This window comes from Parasteatoda tepidariorum, chromosome 3 (assembly GCF_982258835.1).
Source record: "Parasteatoda tepidariorum strain Cologne lab strain chromosome 3, Ptep-v5.0, whole genome shotgun sequence".
Lineage (NCBI taxonomy): Eukaryota > Metazoa > Arthropoda > Arachnida > Araneae > Theridiidae > Parasteatoda > Parasteatoda tepidariorum.
The window spans coordinates 113,273,295-113,294,078 of record NC_141757.1 but is presented as its reverse complement, the minus strand read 5'-3'; the positions used below and the strand labels follow the sequence as shown (position 1 = coordinate 113,294,078).

Below are 20,784 nucleotides of genomic sequence, written 5' to 3'. Positions count from 1 at the left end.
ACATACGATAAACCAGTCTCCTGTATAGTTTGGAGAGCTATGTCTTTTTGATGATCATTATGGAATTTCAATTCCACAAGATGGCTGTTTTTGAAGATCTTTTTGACAGGTAGTTTCGAGTTGGTCTTAGTAATTTTTTCCCGAATGACATTAGTTGGACAATTTTCCGTAGCTGGGATGATGATAGGTTTTGGAGGAAGTTGTGGTTGAACATTATCACTGTTACCAGGATAGGCATGATTTATATGATCTAATTTGTTTGATATGGTTTTCAAGCTGTCGTCTATAGAGTTGAGGGTGATATTCGGACGGCAGAATGATTGAACATTTAAGTTGTCCATAATTTGTTTTAACTGTCGAAGAGCTTCGTGGCAAGCTTTTCTCTGCGCTGATGGAAGACTGTACATTTTCTTTTCGCGACTTTGTTGGTTGTTTATGTTGATTTTCAGAGTGTCGAACAGTTTTTCAATATGGGATAATTCATATTCAGATGGTGCTGGTGATTTTGTCTCTGTTGTTTCCTCCTGGGCAGTTTCTTGCGGAGTTTCTGTTGAGTCTTCTTCGTTCTCTTCAAATTATTCCAGAATTTGCGCCTCTGTTTGGCAGGCTTGCGCTGATGATGTACATCTTATTGCTGTCAAAGGTGTGGTTGTTTCCATTTGTTCTCTACTTGACGCAATTATACTATTGCTCAGACTTGTTGTTTTTGTTGATGGTTTGTCTCTGGTCGATGTGAAGATTCTTTCATTTCTGATTCGAGACCTAGTGGTAACTTTGGGTGAACCCCAGCCTAGTTCTGAAGATACATGTCTTTGCATTCTTTTTTTTTTTTAATTGTTAGGTGCTTATCCGTTATTTCTTAGAAACGTTATATTAAAAAAAGAATAAGGATTAAGAATTTTTTAAAAAAATGGATAGGGAGCTATGTATTATTTTAAGTAATTACATTTTTATGTGGCGATGGTGAGTCCCCCCCAGCCCCAGAAGAGTTCCCATTATGAATGCATGTAAAGTGATTAATAAAATTTAAGTGAGGATCCGATGCTCTGTTGATTTGCTGATTTGCCAGTGCCACCGTCCAAAAATGAATATCTAGATTAAAGTAACATGGAAATAAGGAAGATAACAAGATTGGGTCCGGTGGTCAAAGCAGTATGAGAAATAAAATTTTGAAAAAAATGTGTTTAACTCTCTTCGGAGCATACGGTTAATTTTAAAAATTTACTGAAAAATTGCAAATAAGGCGAAACTGATGGTGCCGAAATCGGAGCGAGTCTGAAGATATGTTAGATATCATTATTGATTTCATAGACGGCAACACTGGCAAATTTTGCTATATTCAACTACGTTAATTATTAGATTAACTAATGGTGTACTAAGTTAGAAAGCAGTTATCCTAACCTATGATGAATAAAATTATTTGAAAAATGAACTGGGCTTAGTAGGTAAGATGATGAAGTTATCAATTAGTGGGAGCATTGATACTTAAAGAACCAACCTATGTGAAAAGAGAAGAAAATAAAGCTAAGCTGTGTTTGGTTAAACAAACATTTAAAAAATGCTGCAATGTTAATCTAGATGCTTATAATGATAATAAAACATTATCCTGCAATTTTGCAATGATAATACATTTTGTTTGGCCAGGGAATGGGAAGAATGAAAAATATTATTTAAGAATTATTTGAATTAATTTATTTAAGGCGATCGCTATGTTAAAGCTTATGCAGAGTCAAACATTAAATTAAAATGACAATACATATACACTAGTGCAATAATTCATTTGGCCAGGGATAGTTATTGGCGAAAATGAATGATGTTAGAGGTTGTTTTAAAAGAAGACAATATATAGAAATATGTAATGCCCTAAGCTATGTATTGCTATTCGAAAAGGCATTGTACAAGCATATGTGGGATGAAGATTAATACAATTAAAATTTAAACAGTAATAATTTAATAATGAGCACATGAAATCAAAATAAATTAAGTCACAACCTCAACATATTTGTAGAATGTGGAAACGGCATTGCACTAAACTATGTAGTATAAAAATTAAAAGATGACATAATTAAATATCGATTTTAGTATTAAACAAATAAGATGTCAATAAAATGAAAACTTAAGGCCCTATCCTATTTAAATGAACTTGAACAAACATTGAACAATTGTATGTGGAACAGGAAATAAGTATTTAATGAGAGTATAAAAATTTACTTTGAAATTGATACAAGATAACTGTTATTTAAGATTACAAATAAAAAACATTAAAAAGATTAAAAATAAATATTTAATAAATTATTGGATCAAGCTGGTGATGGAATTGAATTGACAAATTTAACTGAATATTACATATATGAAATGTTTTGATATTGCTATGGAGAATAGAACACCAATTATAATGGAAGAGTGATATATGTTTGAAAATTAATATAAAATCACAAGATGAATAAGGATTATGTAGTTAAATCATAAACAATTGAAAGAAGTACATAATAAAAAATTAAATTAAAATATTAACATTAAGAAGTTAATTAAAGCGGTCAAAGTCAACGTTTACAAAAAGGCGAACTTTAATATAGCGAAAACCTATTCCGAGATCATGTCATTGTTTAGAAAGATACCTATAAAAATTTTATGCCAGACCGCCAAAATTTAATAACATTATAAATTTAGTGAAGAATCGCATGGCTCATTGCAAAGAAATGTTTAAAATTAAAAATAAATTGGAAAAGGTACTTTTAGAAGAAGTCAAAGTTATCGTTAAAATGCGCTTGCATTAAATGGCGGTCTGGTACTCTAAGCCTAAATCAATGAAACATCGGAATTTAAACGTTCATTAATGGAAAATAAACCTCTCCTGTGGCCGAAAAAGACTCACCAGAGATGCTTTGGGGGATTGCATGTTAGTTTTTTATAAACTTTAAGGAGGGAATATCAGTATTTAATGGTTTTTAAGAATTTATTCAGGAGCTACTGTAGAGAAGTTGTCACTGTCATTTTAATCCAACATTACTATAAGAGGGATACTTTATTTATTTACAATAACCATAAGACATTGTTGGTGCTCCCCTATTCACGGTTCAGTGATTTCCACTTGTAGCCGCCAGTAGACAAAACGTGGAATTGAAAAACAATTTCAGAGCAGAAATTTTTTTCATACATCCGGAAAAAAACATTATGTATTTCCAAATTGTTTAAAATAGGAAAAAATACTACGTACTTAGACTTTTTTTTAAAAAAAAAGTTCGTGCATGTAACTTAAAAGAAACTTCCTTAAGATCTAATGCAAATTACTCTAAAAACGCATTTAAAGTTGTTTTAAAAATTATTAATAGAATTTCAAAATATTTGTGGAGGATGGTATGTCAGTTGAAATCGAAAGAGAGATCTGTTCAGTAGCATAAAACATCAAGCTGTCAGGCTGTAAATTATTGAGAAAACCTTGAGAAAACCATTCAACCTTAAAATAACATTAAGACATTAATTGAAGTTGACAATGGTGCCAATAGTCTTAAATTATGGCTTTTTTTATTTTCCTTGACGACATGTGTTCGAAAAACAGTGTTAAACAAGTACTTACAAACATCAATAATAGTCACCATTAGAGTGATCTAGCTTTCGATTTTTCAGATTCGATTCTTAGAGCGCAGGTAGCCCGTTTGAAAGAAGAGAGGTTTATTTTTCAACCATATTATTGACGAGATTTTTGACTACAAATTATCCTGCCAAAAACCAATCTTATGCTAATCCTAATCTTTGTTTTCGATGAGAGAATACCTGTTTCAGGGGCTTCTTTCATTTTGTTGGAATGGGGGTAAACACCACAGGTGGTATAATCCGTGAAAAAACCCTTGAACTCGGGAAACAACAATTTGCACTTCGTGGGTAAATCGTTATTTTCGATGCTTAAAAAAACACCAATCCAAACATTGGATTGTAGATGATGAATATCTATATTTTTCGATTTATCCATACAGTCCTATTCATGTTCCTTTTAATTTATTTATTTATTTATTTTATTTTGTAAAATGTATATTTTTTATTTTATAGGTTCACCAACTTGGAGAAATGAAACATATTTTGCTTTTAGAGCAGAAATGTGCAGTTAAATACCTTGTTTTCGCGTGGAAACTTTTGGATAAAAAACCATACAGACACCATTCGTGGTACCCATGCTACGCGTAAATGACTCAAACGTTAAGAAGATTGCGAAAGTTCATAAAGCAATCAAAACTGCCCAAACTGCTGATGGACTTCGTTTTGTCACCTGTAAATGACTTTGATATGTTGGAAAAACATGCCATGGATTTTTATGGAGATTTTGAAGTTCACCCTTCAGAATATTTAGAAACTTTCATTCGTAAACTGTGCAGAAAAGAATATTTGGAGAATAAAAGGCGACAAAGGGAAAAGAAGCACAGAAAATAAGATTAGTGTGCTGCTGAGAATTTGTCATTGGGACTTACTTGTTAATATATTTCACACCTGGTTTCATTATTGCAATCTTTCATCCAAATTTAGTGAGTTTGGTGTTTTCATTCACTTAATTATGAACAAGTATTATATTTATAGTAGCCCTCATAATTGTTACTAGTACCCTTTTGACGAATGCATGAATGTAAAATTTTCTCGTTTCATTTGTATTCTGAAACTTAATGCCTGTGTAAATGTGATCATAGGTACAAGCTCTATTCTAAAAAAAGATCGTAGGTTCAAAACTTTAATATTATTAGGTGAAATTTTTTATTAATTGTGTGGTTAAGATCATGTTTGTTTGTTTTCTGCTTATGAAAACAGTTGAATAAGAAGATATTTTCCAACCATAATAATGTACAAGATTTTTTTCTTCTTTTTTTTTATGCAACTGACTCAACAGTCTTTATACTGAAATCCCTTAAAACATAAAATTAAATAAGTAACTTTCAGAAGCGAATGTTCTAAAATGCTAATTCAGTTTTTTTTCCTAATTCAACAAGAATGTATCAAATTAGCTAATTTACCTGTTATTGTAAAATATTTACGACGAATTTTACATTAATTTTCCATTGTTCTAAATTTTTAAAAAATTGCTGTATTACCTTTACTTTGCACAAAGTTTAATTAAAGAAGTTCATTATTATATAACGTTTTGTGTTGTGTATATTACTGTGAAATAAAACTTCTAAAAAAATTTACTTGGTTTTGTTAAGTTTTGGTATTTTACTTGCTCAATCTTTACTGAAAAGTTATTTATTCTCTAGAACATAAGCCCTAATATATATATATATATATATATATATATATATATATATATATATATATATATATATATATATATATATATATATATATATGAACATAAATATATTTATTACATAAAATTTTCTTTTGTACAGCTTATGAAGTTAAATTATGAAAGTTGTACAGACTATTTTTATTAAGCTATTTTTTATTATTGTACAGACTATCCGTGTTATCCGCTCGGATGAATGAAAAAAAATTAATTAATCAGTACTAAACAGCGTTACGAAATCATGCACAAATCTGAATCGCTAATAACGGCACTATTGAAGAGCTTAGTAGAAGAACATTGAGTGATATTTTTAGGGATATTTATGAATTAGTGGAAATATCAAAGTGGTTGCCTCCATAAGGGTAAGTTAAATGTAACAGAATTGTTTTTTCCTTCTTTTTAATCTTAAAACTAACTAACGTTAGTTTTTAGTATTCTTGAATTGCTTTTATCTTTAAATTAGGAAGTGGTAAATAAAACAAGACAAAGAATTATTTGCCCCGCCTCCTAATAGATTGGTAATGATAAAATAGTTTGGAGATTGATCTTTGTCTTCTTTCCCGGATAATTCTTTTAATAGTAAAGATTCTTTTCCCGGATCTGGCTCTGAAAATATCACTTACCTGCTATTTTCACTGAGCTCACTAAATAATGTTAAAATAATTTTATTTATTTATTTATTTATTATTTGTTGCCCTCTTCGAAGGCTATGCAATATTATAATAAACAAAATACGTTTTTTGTTGTTAATCCCATCAAAACAGAGTTTAATTGCTTTTACCATCACTTGCCGTGATGATATGGCTCTCGGCTCCTGACAGTCGAAATTTAACACTATCAAGTTTTCTGAGATACCTATCGCTTTTAAAGCTCAATTATTTCAAAAATATCGATATACTTGTAGTTTTAAGAGAATTAACACTATTTCCCAAATATATCAATACATTATACCTATACTAGGAGGCTCCGCCCCCTGATCGCTAACGCTCGCCAACCCCCGAGAATTGCTACGCATTCCTATGTGGTTCACGCCGTGAACCATGGCTCGCTGCGCTCGCTCGCCAATGAACACAATTTTCTTTCACAAAGACATAGTATATTATCATCAAAGACATAGTATTTTATCATCAAAGACATAGTATGTATTGCACTTATGTAGAAGAATTCTACCAATGTTCTTATTGACTTTTAAAAAAGTATATTAACTATTTAGATTGTTCAAGGTGAAAAAATCAAAACATTAGCTAAATGAGAAACATATTAGCAAAATAAATTATCAAATATTGCAGTTACTCACCTAAAGTCAACTAAATGCGTATAATAAATTAGTTAATGCTAGAAATTCTGAAAGTTTTAGAAATTTTTTTTATTATTTAAAAATATAAACTTTAAACCCTAACTTTTCCTTGTGAGATAATAACCCTCAAAAAGTATTTCATTTTCAAGAACACACAAATTTGTTTTATCGCCAAATGAAATATTTTTTGGTGATCAGCATTATTGAAATCAATTTCTATATTAGTTAACATTTGTGATAAAGTACAAAACATTTTAGAACAAAATAAGGATGTTTTACATACAATAAATTAAAATGCATGGCAATTAAAATTAGTGTAGGCAAATGAATTTTTCCATCGTGGCAGCATTTCGTATATTTTCCAGAAGAATTTCTTTCTTTGGCCCAGAAGTAAGCATTACAATAACTACATTGTTCCGTCATTGAGCCAATATTATACTCTTCGACATCTACTGTTACATCTTGAACAGTTATTATTGCACTTGATCTCTGCAATCTACGTCATCCATAACATTCCTCAACACTTTCTTGGGCTCTTCGAACACGTTTTCTTTCATTACGTTTAAAAGCTCTAGCAGCTTCACTAATATTCTGCATTTTAAAGCGTGAAAATTCAATGCATAAATAAACGCGAAATATAAAAAAATTCAATGCATTCAATACAAACACTTAGACGTTTTTTAGACGTTTAAGTAGCTCCCAGTAGAAAAATATCAATTCAACAACGGCCATTTAAAGCATTCTCACTTCAATTAATTAATTAATTCCTAATTGAGTTTAAATTAAATATTAGCATGTTTTTAGGGCATGAATCTGAATTGAACAGCGTGATAATGCTCTCTCTGGTTATTGTTTCCGTTTTTAAAAGCGCTATATGTTGAGCCACCTCAACTAGATTTGCCATGTGACATTTTTAGCAGCAATCATTGGTCGATTTTCTAACGTTGCCATTCGGGGAGGTGTAATGAGGTTTCTTTTTGGTGCCGTGTAAGAGAAATATAACGATAGATTTGCATATTTGGTGCTTTTGCATAACCCTTCAACATTTGAGTTTTGTACGAAATACAAAACTCAAATGCTGAAGCAAACTAATGCGTAAATTCAAGATACCATTAGAAAACTGATATGACCATTTCTCTATACAACCTTTAATTAACCATTTAAAATATTTGCAAGTATTGGTGGAAAAAAGTTCTTTTAAATATAATTTATCTAACTATTAATTCACAATCTTTTATAAAACTGGAAAAATATTTTCTGAAAATACGAAAAATTCATTGCAGTTTTAAACTGCACCAATAACTATTTTACAAGTAGTACAGTCCGCAAAAAAAAAAAAAGATATCCCCCTCCATAACTTTCGTTCTAATGATCGGATTTTCACAAACTAAGTGTCAATCTTAATGGTTCCGGGGGGTGACCTCAAATAATCTAATTAATTAGTACTAACTATTAATTAATTAGTACTAACTATTAAGTTACGAAATCAGACACAAAAGCGTACTTTCTCTGAATAAACATATATTTTTTTTTACATATTTGGAATCCAGACACTTAAATTAGGGGGGGGGGAGACAAAATTAAAAAAAAATTGGGTCATAAATTGGGTCGCAATAAAGGTTTATATATTTGGCGATAGTCCAGAAAACCGCCAATGAAAGTCGCCAGCGCAAATGAATATTTTAAGATAACCCATTGACTAATTCAAAAGAAGAATGCTTAATTTTACTTGGCTGCTAAGCAACCAAGTTTTGATTGTAAAAAATTTAAATAATGCTCTGTGATTGCTCGGAGAAGTTTAATTAATATTTAATAGAATATATCTCAAAATTTCTAGGCAATAGACAATTTTTAAGCTGATTTCTGTCCAAAAAGCAAATTTTTTTTTATTTTAATCTCCTTTGAAAAGAAAATTTGAATCGATTTATGAATTATTTATGATTGTCAAAGTTTTTAGAATTTAAATACATGAACTTTATATCTGATATTATTTATATTATGTTGTTTTTGCTATACATATTCGAGAATTTCATACTAAAATCAAATTAACATAACTTATTATTTCTATATACAAAATTTTAGGGATAATCATTTTTACAACTTTAATCGAGTGTTCTAGGCAAGAAAGTTTGAAGAAAAAAAAGTGCTTGAAAAATAAATTGTAGATTGTATAGTAGTTCTAATGCACATTCACAAGGTTTTCTATAATTTACGATATTTCTTTTTTCTATAAGGAATTGCTGAATGTTTAGTGGTATTTTAAAAACATTGAAATATGTTATGTTTAAGAATAAGATATTGAAATAATATGTTGCATATTGTATGATTCCTTGTTTAAAAAATCGCTTCATTCTGCTAGATATTTAGGTTACAAGGTTTTCTTTGGATAAAGATGATTAGCAAATAGCATCCTCACGGTTCGATACATTCGGAAACTTACGTTCGCAAATTCACCATAAAATGTCGCACAGCATATTCTTCAATTACGATAAGCTGCATTTACCACCAAATACTGCTACTATGATTATTTTTGTTTTCTTATATATGTTACCGGCAAAGTATGAAACGCCGTCATTGTATAGAATGCCTAGGCATTCTATACAATTCCGGATGTTTTTAGGCAAAGTATGAAATGTGAGAGGTATTACATACTTTTCCTAGGCATTGTATAAAATACCTAGGCATTCTATACATTGACAAATGCTATTTTGGCAAAGTATGAAAAAAACATACTGATGAGGTCATTATGTAAGTGATGTGCATGTTACTGTGAATGACCGAAATCGGTGGTTGTTGACTTTCACCGGTGAATGTTGACAATCACATAGTCGCTTTGGTGAATGTCCGAAATATTTATTGCATCCGATTTTATATTAATTTATTCGTGGATATAATTACTTTTATTCGATATTTTAATACTTACTGACGTTAGATCAGAAGAAACATCAGTGTTTGGAGTATCGGGCAAACCGGGTATACCGGGCAAATGTATACCGGGCAGTAGCACTGAACCTTAAAAAACATCAGTGTAGGGTATACCGGGCAATATCATTCTTATCCTCTTTTGACGAAATATAGGAAAAATTGGTTTTCACAGTTTCTGTAGAACGTACGTTAACCTTTTTGCCTCGTTTTTTTAAATTTTTATTTTTATTTTTAATCAAAATAAGTTCTGAAATTGAGTATTTTTTATTGCATTTTTTTTTAAAAAATCAGAAGATTCTAAAATTGGCATGGCTTCGGAATCTTCGTACAAATTTCAATCTTTAGTATTTCCTGCTTAACAAAATAAGGCATTTTTCCTGATAACAAATTATACTACAATAATATCTTGGGAATCGTGCTAAAGTAAAAAATAAAAAATAAAAAAATAGTTTAGTATATTACCCGGAAAAAAATCTACATGGAATAATAAAGAAAGAGTAACAGATATAATGAAATAATTAGTGAATCACACGTGGTCAGATAATTAAAAATTTAATTTCACAACTAAGATGTTAGGACGACATTTAAGATACTGAGATATTTTAAAACACTTAAAAATTTGGCTACGTATTCGACAGCTTTTTATGTTCTGTATCTTTATACTCTTTGTAGTGACTTATAAAACATCAAAACTATTTTAGATAATCTATGTTGAAGTCACACGAAACAAAACAAAAAAAATACAATCAATAATTTACACTCTTTTTTCGAAAAAAATAGTATGCTTAGTAAATAATCTGCTGTTTTGCATTAAATAATTTTTAACAGCGGAGCGTTTTTAATTTCTTGGCAAGGTTTTATTCTTAGCTAGCAGACAATAATTCTTTTAAAAAAACTTGACTATGATTTAAAAAGGAAATTTACTTTAAAGAAAACCTAAATTAAAGTACTAAAAAAATTTATTAGTATATTAATGAAGAAATAATAAACGTAGTAGGGTAAAGAATAAGATTTTTAAAAATGATAAAATTTAATTAAATAGTTGGTAAAATAGTTCTGCGAAACACTTCCGAACAGGTGATTAAAAAATTGCTTTTAAGATTAAGATGATATATTAGATGTTGAGAAATTTGCGATGATGTGAGAGGTGCTTGAAAATATTGACTACGCATTTTTATTAATATTTATAAAAAATATATTCAAGAAATTGATAAATATACTTTATTCCTAATCTTTTCATACGTATATATATTATTCAAATTGTATCAGTTATTGAGAAAAAAAACAAAAAAAATTAAAAATAATCACATTAAATAAGCACAATCTGGTGTATAATCATATTCTATCAGAAGCATGCCTTTATAAAACTCGACATTCATTGAATAAAATGTTTTTTATACAATAAAATGTTTTATTCAAATTTCTTTACTAAATTTCAAATAGATTTTTAGACGACTAAAAAAGAAACACCGTATTTTATAATTTCAAAAAATTAAAAATTAAAAGATTAGCAAACGATTATTAGCGAAAAAAATATGAATGAAATTTTAAGCTACGGGCGTCAAGTCAAGTTCCTCGTAAGTTTATCGCATTTTAATATTAATCGCCCCATCTAATTATTTCTTCATTGTCACCAAATTATTTTTTTTAAATAATTAATTTCAATTTTTCTCATCTTCTAATAAATAAAAACAATTGAAACTATAGATTTTTCGATTGAAAAAAAAGTAGATTAATATGGTATAAAAAAATCCATACCTTATAATTCAACATTTTTTCATCCTCACTTTAGTTAAATAATAAAAAATTATAAATAATTCTAAAAATTTATTTTTTTCATAAAATTATCTTTGGGTAAATGAGTTTTATGAGTGGGTGCAATTTTTTTTGAATTTCTTCATTTGTTTTTAAAATATGACTGAAAACGCAAAAAGCGAAATTAACATTAAGGGATCCAAACTTTAAATCGCTCTCGTGACCAAACTATGAGGACTACATTTCCCAGATTGCGGGCTACCCCTTATATTTTGAAGATAAAGAATTCAAATATATTAAAAAAATATGTGTTTATTCTGAAAAAGTACGTTTTTGTGTCTGATTTCGTAGCTTCATTAATAGTTAGCACTAATAAATTAGCATATTTGACGTCTCCCTCAGGAACTATTAAGATTGACACTTAGTTCGTGAAAATCCGATCATTAAAACGAAAGTTATTCAGGGTGATATCTTTTTTTTGTGAACTGTACATCCTTTGTAAATTATTAGTAAAAATTTCGCGAATTAAATTTACGGTTTGGGGAGCCTGTTCGCCATTAGAACAAATCAGTGTTTTCATAAGAAAAATATGAATTCATCATGTTACAATCTCCATGTGTTAATGTTTCATAATTCAAATAATATAATTAAATTTTGCTTCTTTTATTTTTTTTACTAGAGTTGAAGGATCTTATTTTTATGTAAATATTTACTAATGCAGTTCACTTTATATTAAATATTTAAAAACACATTAACGCTTATATTTATTATTTTTTAAGTAAACAGGAATTTTGCTACAGTTAGAAATTAGTTTTATTTTTAAATTTATAAACTCTAATTCCTGTTTCTTCAATATAGTATTTACAAAGTATATTATAAATTTCTCTTCTTATTTTTGCAAACTGGTTGTCAGTGCTTCCAATAAAGAATTCTAAAATAGTAAAATTAATACATTATGCATATATAAGTAAAATAATTTAATTAAAATAGTTGAAAAAGTCTCAGGTTAAGCACTTGGTATCGCCAAAAACTAATCAACATTTTCAAGAATCTAGTTCATAGAAATATATCTGTCCATCATCATCGCCATAATCTACTTATTATACTCAAGTTAAGAAACCTCAACAAAATGCAAAACCCGGCTCACATCCACCAAGACGACTCGGAAAGGAAAAGGACTTGAGATTTGGAACATGGAACATTCGCACCTTGTATAAAGCTGGAGCATTAAAGTGCCTAATAGATGTATTTGTTGACTACAGACTTGACATCCTCGCAATCCAAGTAATCAGATGGTTGGGCAATGGAATTATGGATAAAAAGGATTGCAGAGTATACTACAGTTGCCAGGACAAAATTCACCAATTCGGTGTAGGTTTTGTCGTGAGCAAAAGACTGAGAAATACTGTCATCGACTTCCAGGCTATTAGCATGAGACTCTGTAAAATCAGGATAAACGGAAAACATTACAATACCACCTTAATATGTGCTCATGCACCAACTGAGGAAAAAGATGCTTCTGAAAAAGATATCTTCTATGACCTGTTGATGAGAAGCATTAACTCGTGCCCAGCACAAGACATGAAGATCGTTATCGGAGACTTCAACGCTAAAATTGGAAAGGAGCAACACCTTAGATACCACGCGGGTGCTGAAAGCCTGCACTACTACACCAGTGAAAATGGACAGAGACTCTTTGATCTTGCAGTCTCAGAGAATTTGTTTATTTCCAGCACAGCATTCCCCCATAAAGAAGTCCACAAGCACACCTGGCGATCCCCAGATGGATCTACACATAATCAAATTGACCATCTACTTGTGGACAAGAGACACCGCAGCAATGTACTTGATGTGAGAAGCTGCAGGGGTGCAAATGTAGATATGCATGTACTCGTCGTGTCCAAAGTGAGACTTCGACTTTGTAAAAGTTTTTATCAAAAGAAGGAAAACAAGGACTTTAAACTTGACATTTCTAAACTGAAAAAAGACAAAATTCTTAAAGAGTATAACATCAAGCTATCCAACCGACTTTCTGAAGAAAAAGGAAGACCGAACATTGTTTTTAACTGGAATACAATAAAAGACATTGTCTTGAAATCTGCAAGTGATACTATTCCAGAACTGGGGCGTCCTTCTAAAAACGAATGGTTCGATGAAGACTGCCATAAGGCAACTGAGGAAAAAAATAAGGCATATAGACTAATGTTACAGAAACATCGCACACGTTTCTGTGAAGAACAATATAAGAACCTGAGAAGAATAGAAAAGAAACTACATAAAGCAAAAAAGAAAGCCTTCTTTGAGAAATCACTGGAAGATCTGGAAGCCATGAATAACCAAAATGAATGTAGGAAGTTTTACAAAAAAGTCAATTATATGCGAAGTGAATTTAAACCAAGAACTATTACCTGCAGAAACAACGAAGGTGAACTCGTAAGTGAGCCTCAAGAGGTAACCAAAGTTTGGAAGAGTTACTTCCAAGACTTGCTAGTAGGCAAGGATGATATTTCTGTCCCTCGCAACAACCCAGTAGATCTAGCCATACTGAGGGATGTAGATAACCCCCCACCTTCAATCGATGAAGTGATAATGGCTATTAAAAAACTCAGAAACAACAGATCGGCTGGTCCCGATTGTATCCCATCTGAGCTTCTTAAAACCGGCGAACCCCAGTTTATTGATGCTATCCATAAACTCCTAATTGAAATCTGGGACACTGAGAATATACCCATTGAATGGGAAGAAGGTTCCATCTGCCCTATTTTTAAAAAAGGAGACCAACTTGAATGTCGTAACTACAGAGGTATAACACTCCTCAATACGGCATATAAAATCTTCTCTAATATTCTTTTCAAAAGGCTCCAGCCTTTTGCTGATAAAGCGGTCGGAAATTACCAATGTGGATTCAGGCCTCAAAGGGTTACCATTGACCAAATTCATACTCTAAGACAGATCCTTGAAAAAACTAAAGAGTTCAACATCAGGACTTTTCACCTATTTATAGACTTCAAAGCTGCCTACGACAGTATTAAAAGAGATAAATTACTTGAAGCGATGAACGAGTTCGGAATCCCTACAAAACTCGTAAGTCTCACCCGTGCCACTATCAACAATGTGAGATGCAGGATTAAAATCCAAAGCCATCTATCTGAACCTTTCATTACCGAAAGAGGCCTGCGCCAGGGAGACTCTCTTGCTTGTCTGCTTTTTAACCTGGCATTGGAGAAATGCATTCGGGATAGCGGATTAAACCGAGGAGGATCTATTTGGAACAGATCTCTCCAAATCCTCGCTTATGCGGACGACATTGATATCATTGGAAGATCAGAACGGGCTGTTAAAGATGCCTTTCAAGCCATTGAGGCCTCTGCTATAAATATGGGCCTTTCCATTAACGAAGACAAGACCAAATTCATGGAGTTTTCAAGCTCAACTGTAAACTATAGTGAACCTTTGCAGATAAACGGACATTCCTTTGAAAAGGTTAAAGAATTTAAGTATCTTGGTACAATTATCAATGACCAAAACAAACTGAAACCTGAAATTGACAATAGAATCAATATGGCCAACAGATGTTTTTTTGGACTAAAAAGTCAACTAAGATCGAATTTTATTAGCCAAAAAACAAAACTAAAATTATATAAGACACTCATTCTGCCTGTCTTGCTATACGGAAACGAAACCTGGACTTTAAACCTTGACGTACAACGCCCGATAGAAACGTTTGAAAGAAAGATACTTAGAACTATCTTTGGTGCCATACCAGAGGGGGGATGTTGGCGAACACGGTACAACTTTGAACTTTATGGGTTCTATAAACATCCTCAAATTATGCAGATAATCCGAAGCAACCGACTAAGATGGCTCGGACATATATGGAGAGGCTCTGAAGATAGCCCTGTAAAAATTGCCACCTTCAAGAACCCTCAGGGGTCCCGCTCTAGAGGTAGACCACCTACTCGATGGCTCAAAGACACTGAAAACGACCTCAAAGTCCTGAAACTTAAGAACTGGAGGGGAGTTGCCATGGACAGAGGGAGCTGGAGAAGGCGTGCTGTTGAGGCAGCTAAGGCCTGCAAAGGGCTGTTGCGCTCCTGAAGAAGATACTTAAAATTTCACTTAATGTTATTTAATTTGCACACATAATTTCAACAAATATCATTTAGCTAGACGTTCCTGCTTCACTAAAGCTAAAGAATAATAATAAAACATTAACTTATGCAAAATGAAAAGAAAATCGAATTCAAATTCTTTATTATTTATTAAATAATTAAAAAAATCGACAGTAATGTTGATATTTTTCTCAATATTTTAATTCTTTGAGTAAATAAGAACTTTGTTATGGCGAAAAGTTATTTTGTATGCATTTATAAAATTTAATTCCCGTTTCTGCAATGAGGAACAAGATAAATGCATATGCTTGATTTCACATACTCTTATAACACAGATTAACGCAATTTCAATGAAGTTAATAAAATTTACTGGAATATATTAAGATTTTTTGTTACTTTAGCATTGATTTTTTTGAAGGAATTAATTGAAAGTTTTGCTGGGATCACAAGCTTTTTTAAAAAACTACTGCTATGGTGAGGACAATTACCTGCTTTACGCTGGAATAAATAAATAAAAAAAACATCAATAACTTAAGCTGTACTACATTTTAAAGTCCAAAATAATTCTATACAAAAAATTGATTCAACATTTCTTTTACTCAACATGAAAATAAATCTCCGCAATGAATTTGAAATACACATTAAAATTAAGATAAATATATAGGTAAAAAAAAAAATAATAATAAATTGTTTCTTTGTGTATTTATGACGCATAATTTTAATTAGTAATACTAGACACCCATAACTCCTTCTAACCGCTTTCTTACTGCACTGAAAATCTTTAATATTCAGAACCATCAGCTATTAATAATATTTCAATGAGTACCATATAAATTACTAATTTTATATTATTATTAGAAAATATTATAAAAATGCGTTATTTTAAGCTTCATTTTTATTAAGCTACATTAGGGTACAATTTATTATAATTATCTTTGTTCTCACATAGTTATTTACCATCAAAAATTGTTGGATTTAATTACCAAAATTCAAAAGAAGGCAAAAACGTTATGGCTTTCACAGCACAGCAAGTGAAAAAGAACGGCAGATGGACACAACTGACTTCAGTTCGTGAATAATCACGTGACTCCCCGTTTCAGATGAAAACGAAAGTAAGCGTTTTTTGCTTAAAGATAACTTAATAATTAACGCTCTTAGAAAAGTATTAAAATGTTTTCTGGTGGTTTTCAAGTTTTCTGAATGCATTAAAATCATAAAAAGAATTGACTGTAATTGTCCATTGAAACTTCTGCTGAGGACACAATTGAAACACGCGTTTGAAGAAAAAAGTTATAACAATTTCAATGCTAAGAAATTATAAATATAAAATATGTATTCAATAGTAAAATATTTGAATATACTTATTTAACCTCTTTATCTTTGTTAAAAAAAATTCCAAAATTGATAGAACGGAGCATTTTAATAATTTTATAATTTGAAAAAAATATATTAATTGATTTCTTCTAAACCTTTTAACGGAATAAAATTTTCTGGAAAAAATTCTATAATGCGCAAATCGCCTAAAGAATTTCCACAAGTCAACAGTTAATCGCCAATAATTTAATTTTTTTTTTTTTTTGACACTACAGTTTTGCTTTGCTGAAGAATGTTGCCCCTAACTTTAGTGTTTTTGATATTCCCTTATCGGCAGTTTTCATTCTTGTAAGATCTTCCGTTACATAATCAAATCAAATCTTTTAATCATCAAATCTTTCCTCTGAATCCTAATTTCAATAGGCCTACAAATATTGAAACCCGTTTTCGATTCTTAAAATACTTATAAATTGAAGAATGGATGCACGAATTTAACTTTTCTTTATTACCTAAAATTTTTAAACAGACAAAAATTAAAAATATTTCAGTATAATATAACTATGAATGAACAAAATTAAGCCTAAAATAAATTTCAAGATGCAGAATAAAATGAAAAACCGAAGATGAATAAGTCAACAAATGAATCGATGAATGAACTATCAATGCGTAATTAAAATCCGTGAACCAGTACTACTGAAGTAGTAAGTCAATGAATCGAATAGCCAGGGACATAGTAGGAAAAAAAAGTCAAAATATTTTCGTAAAGCGATGAGCAATTATTTCTAAAGTAAGAGGAAGCTGAGTTTTTCTCATTCTTAAGATGGCCATCAGAGTTTTGCGCTGCTTAATTTTTTCACTTGAAAATAAATCATAATGTTTGAGCTGAATTCTCATCGATATAAACCAATAGATCTAGAAATAACATTCAGATTTCATTTCTTTCCGTCAGACAAAAAAAGGAAGTTAATTAAAATTTCACTTTTGGAGTCAGGGGTTCAATCCTAACCAGTCTCACCGTAATATTTATTTCTCACTTTCCTTTCAAACTGATTTAAAACTTATAATTCCTGTATAGATGCTTATTTTACATTTATTTATCGATATTTTTACAAGTGAAATTTATTTAAATTTATATTTTAATTAAAATCTTTATAAAAAAAGTGAAATTTTTTGAAATAAAAAGTTCTTTCATCATAAAAGCATCATTTGTTACTTAATGTATATGAAATAATAATTTAAATTTATATAAACAACAGTTGGGTCTTTTTTTTCGTAGTTTAATAAACTAAAAAATAAAAAATTGCATTGAATTAAAAGTCAAGTTTCTCTTTAATTTATTCGATTTTTTTTGAACTTTGATAAAACTCCAGTCTAATTCAAAAGAAAATAAAAATCTTTTGAAAATTAGAGTTTTTTTGTAATCTGGAAATTTAGTTCTCAAGTTAATAATGAAAATGTTATTTAAAAGTTGTATCGCAAAAACGTATTATTATTTTATTACTTTATTCTTTGGAAATAGGACAGAGAGACGCTAACTTCTGCTTTGCATCATGAAAGATTTAATTTAAAACTCCAAATTTGTGGAAAAGTTAATTAAATAGTTTAAAAGAAAAAAAACTATTGTTCGTTACCTGCAACTCCCCAATAAAAAAAGGTCAAAGCACTTTCACTGATGTGTGAGAAATATAAAAAACAAATTTGAATTTACTATTTCCTAAAAAGAGTAATAAAAGAAATTTTATTATATGCATTATAATTACAATAATATAATTGCCACTAGTAGGTTGAATCAGTATGAAGATTTTCGCTTGTTTTTAATTGTTACAATAGTTTTAAATCTCAAATGGCTGCTCTCTCTTCTACCAATTTGTTGCTGGCAGAAGCAGTAATTTTAATAATCAATTAATGAGCAATAATTTCTTCAAATATCAATCACTTACTGAACAAAACTGTGGGTTAATAATGAATAAAACAGAAGATCAGCAATTTCATTGAAATGGGAGAAAAAAATGAATGCTCGGAAAAAAATTCAATCATAGGATTAATCAGGAAAAATATCATTTAATATACGAATGAAAAATCATCGAATCGAGTAAACAGTTCAGAATTATAAAGACGAGGAATTGAAATAGTAATGAATCAATGAATCTGTTAAACAATTTTTCAGCGAACAAATTAATCGACGAATAAACTCGTCAGCAAATCAATGAAACAGAGAATTGTTGACTGATGCAATCACTAATTCTTCTGATGCATTCACTGATTCACTAATTCTTCCATACGCTTTTCTGATTCATTACTTTATTGATGTTTTGTATCGTGGACACGCTCATTCGTTCATTTATGAAATACGATAAAGTCAACTATATTAGTCAGTGCCATGTTGGCCTGCTTATTTATTTAAAATTGTTTCACAGATTCGGTTATTTGGTGATAAACTGCTTCACCAATTTGCTCTTTCCTTGATTTTGTGAATCACTGTTTTGCTTTTGAGGTTATTAGTGAAATTCATTTATTTATCGTTATAAGCAAATTAGGAGCTGGTTCTGATTGAAATTTTCAATAAACAGTCAAAATGAAATTGTAATTATAATCTTTTTCAACCCCCGTAGTAAAAACGGCTAATTACGAACGCCCATAAGTACTTAACATTTTTAATAGTTAGTATGCGTAAAAATATTTCGGCTCCTTATGGCTTTATTTACAATATTTAGAATAATGCTATGGTTAATAAGCAAAAGTTTTGAACCTTGGATGGATTTTGACTTGCGTTTTTCTATAAAATGTAATGTTTAAAATAATTCAGAAGTTTTTGAAATGACACATAATGCATTTATCTACTGCTAAAAATTTTTTTATTTCATGTATTTCATGAAAGAAAAAGAATTAAGCAAGAGAAATCTCTCCAAGGTAAAACGTGCTATACATAGAAATTAAGAGATATTGAGATTGATAAAAATTAGAAAACACTCTTTATGAGTTATTATATGAGTAGTTCTTATATAAGTATTATACTATGAGTAGATTAAAAGTAGATATTCAGTCAGATGAAATTTATTTTCAATGAATATTTGTATCTTCTAAAATATTCATAAATGAAATACAAAATAACATTCATAAGGAAATTTCGATGCGTTATTTCTCATATTTTAAAATGTTTTCAATTAGGAAATCTTTGTATTAGGTTTAACCTATATCAGGATAATCATGTTTCATGGCCAGCGACCCAAAACCGGCCTGCTAATATCTCTGATTTGGACTCTGGAAAAAAGCATGTACTGTACGCAATATTTTTATATTTTATAATCGTCTATTAACAGCCGACCCAATTTTATGGGTTTACGGCAACTATTGCTTAACTCTGCCGCCTTGTAATTCTAAACACAATCCAGAAGACAAAGGAACTCCTGGATCCAGTATTGGGAGAAATTTTGCTTTCATGGAGGACTTTTTACCCGCATTTGCGTCACACGAAGAGGAAAAACACGAAAATCTCACACGGTTAGCCTCACGGCTAGGAAACTCTAACCCGTGATCCGTCTACCACTGAGGAGCAGCACTGTGGTCGGTGCAAGCCGGATTCGTAATGACCCGCCCTGGATTCGAACCCGGTTCACCTCATTCGAAGGCGAACGGTAGCCATCGCAGCTCTGAATGCAATATATTACACGAAACTCATCGAACAGGGCCGGGATAGCCAAGTCGGTAGGGCCCTGGGCCAATGTCCGAGAGCTTCGAACCCCGCCGGTCGAAGTCTCCCCGTGTAGTAAATGGTGGCTTTTGCGCGTTAGGTCAGTCGAGTCGCAAGTTCCTCCATGTTACCATAACAAATCAAAACCTCTAGGGGTACAGGAATGGAGATCGATCGTTCTCTGATTCTGGTCAAGGTTATGATCTGTGGATCAATGAATGGGTCCGCCCTATAAACGGGTGTGACGTATGGGTGCGGCAGAAGTCGAATTCTTGGCCATAGATGGCGCCAATGGAAAACAAGAACAATTGCACCCCTCTGCATAAACAGACATACGAAGGCAGGGAAGCATCATAAATATCAAATCATCATATTTTCACGTATTGGGTGTCAATCTTAAAGGTTCGAGAATATAAATATG

At 30.8% G+C, this 20,784-nt stretch overlaps 1 protein-coding gene across 1 annotated transcript; it reads left to right on the top strand.

Annotated features, from left to right (window-relative positions):
• Positions 1-435: 435 nt before the first annotated feature.
• On the top strand, positions 436-16,437 carry LOC122270970 (LINE-1 retrotransposable element ORF2 protein). Its single transcript, XM_043050492.3, has 3 exons — positions 436-808; positions 12,358-14,743; positions 16,308-16,437. The coding sequence occupies exons 1-3, from the start codon at positions 436-438 to the stop codon at positions 16,435-16,437; spliced, it is 2,889 nt and encodes a 962-aa protein (XP_042906426.3).
• The last annotated feature ends 4,347 nt before the right edge of the window (positions 16,438-20,784 follow it).

Bases quoted from the DNA above. Each gene is read 5' to 3' on its own strand.
- LOC122270970 (XM_043050492.3), top strand. From the start codon at position 436: ATGTTGATTTTCAGAGTGTCGAACAGTTTTTCAATATGGGATAATTCA. The intron at 809-12,357 runs GTCTTTGCATTC...ATTATACTCAAG, and splicing joins GCCTAGTTCTGAAGATACAT to TTAAGAAACCTCAACAAAAT. The intron at 14,744-16,307 runs GTATCTTGGTAC...GTTCTCACATAG, and splicing joins GAAAAGGTTAAAGAATTTAA to TTATTTACCATCAAAAATTG.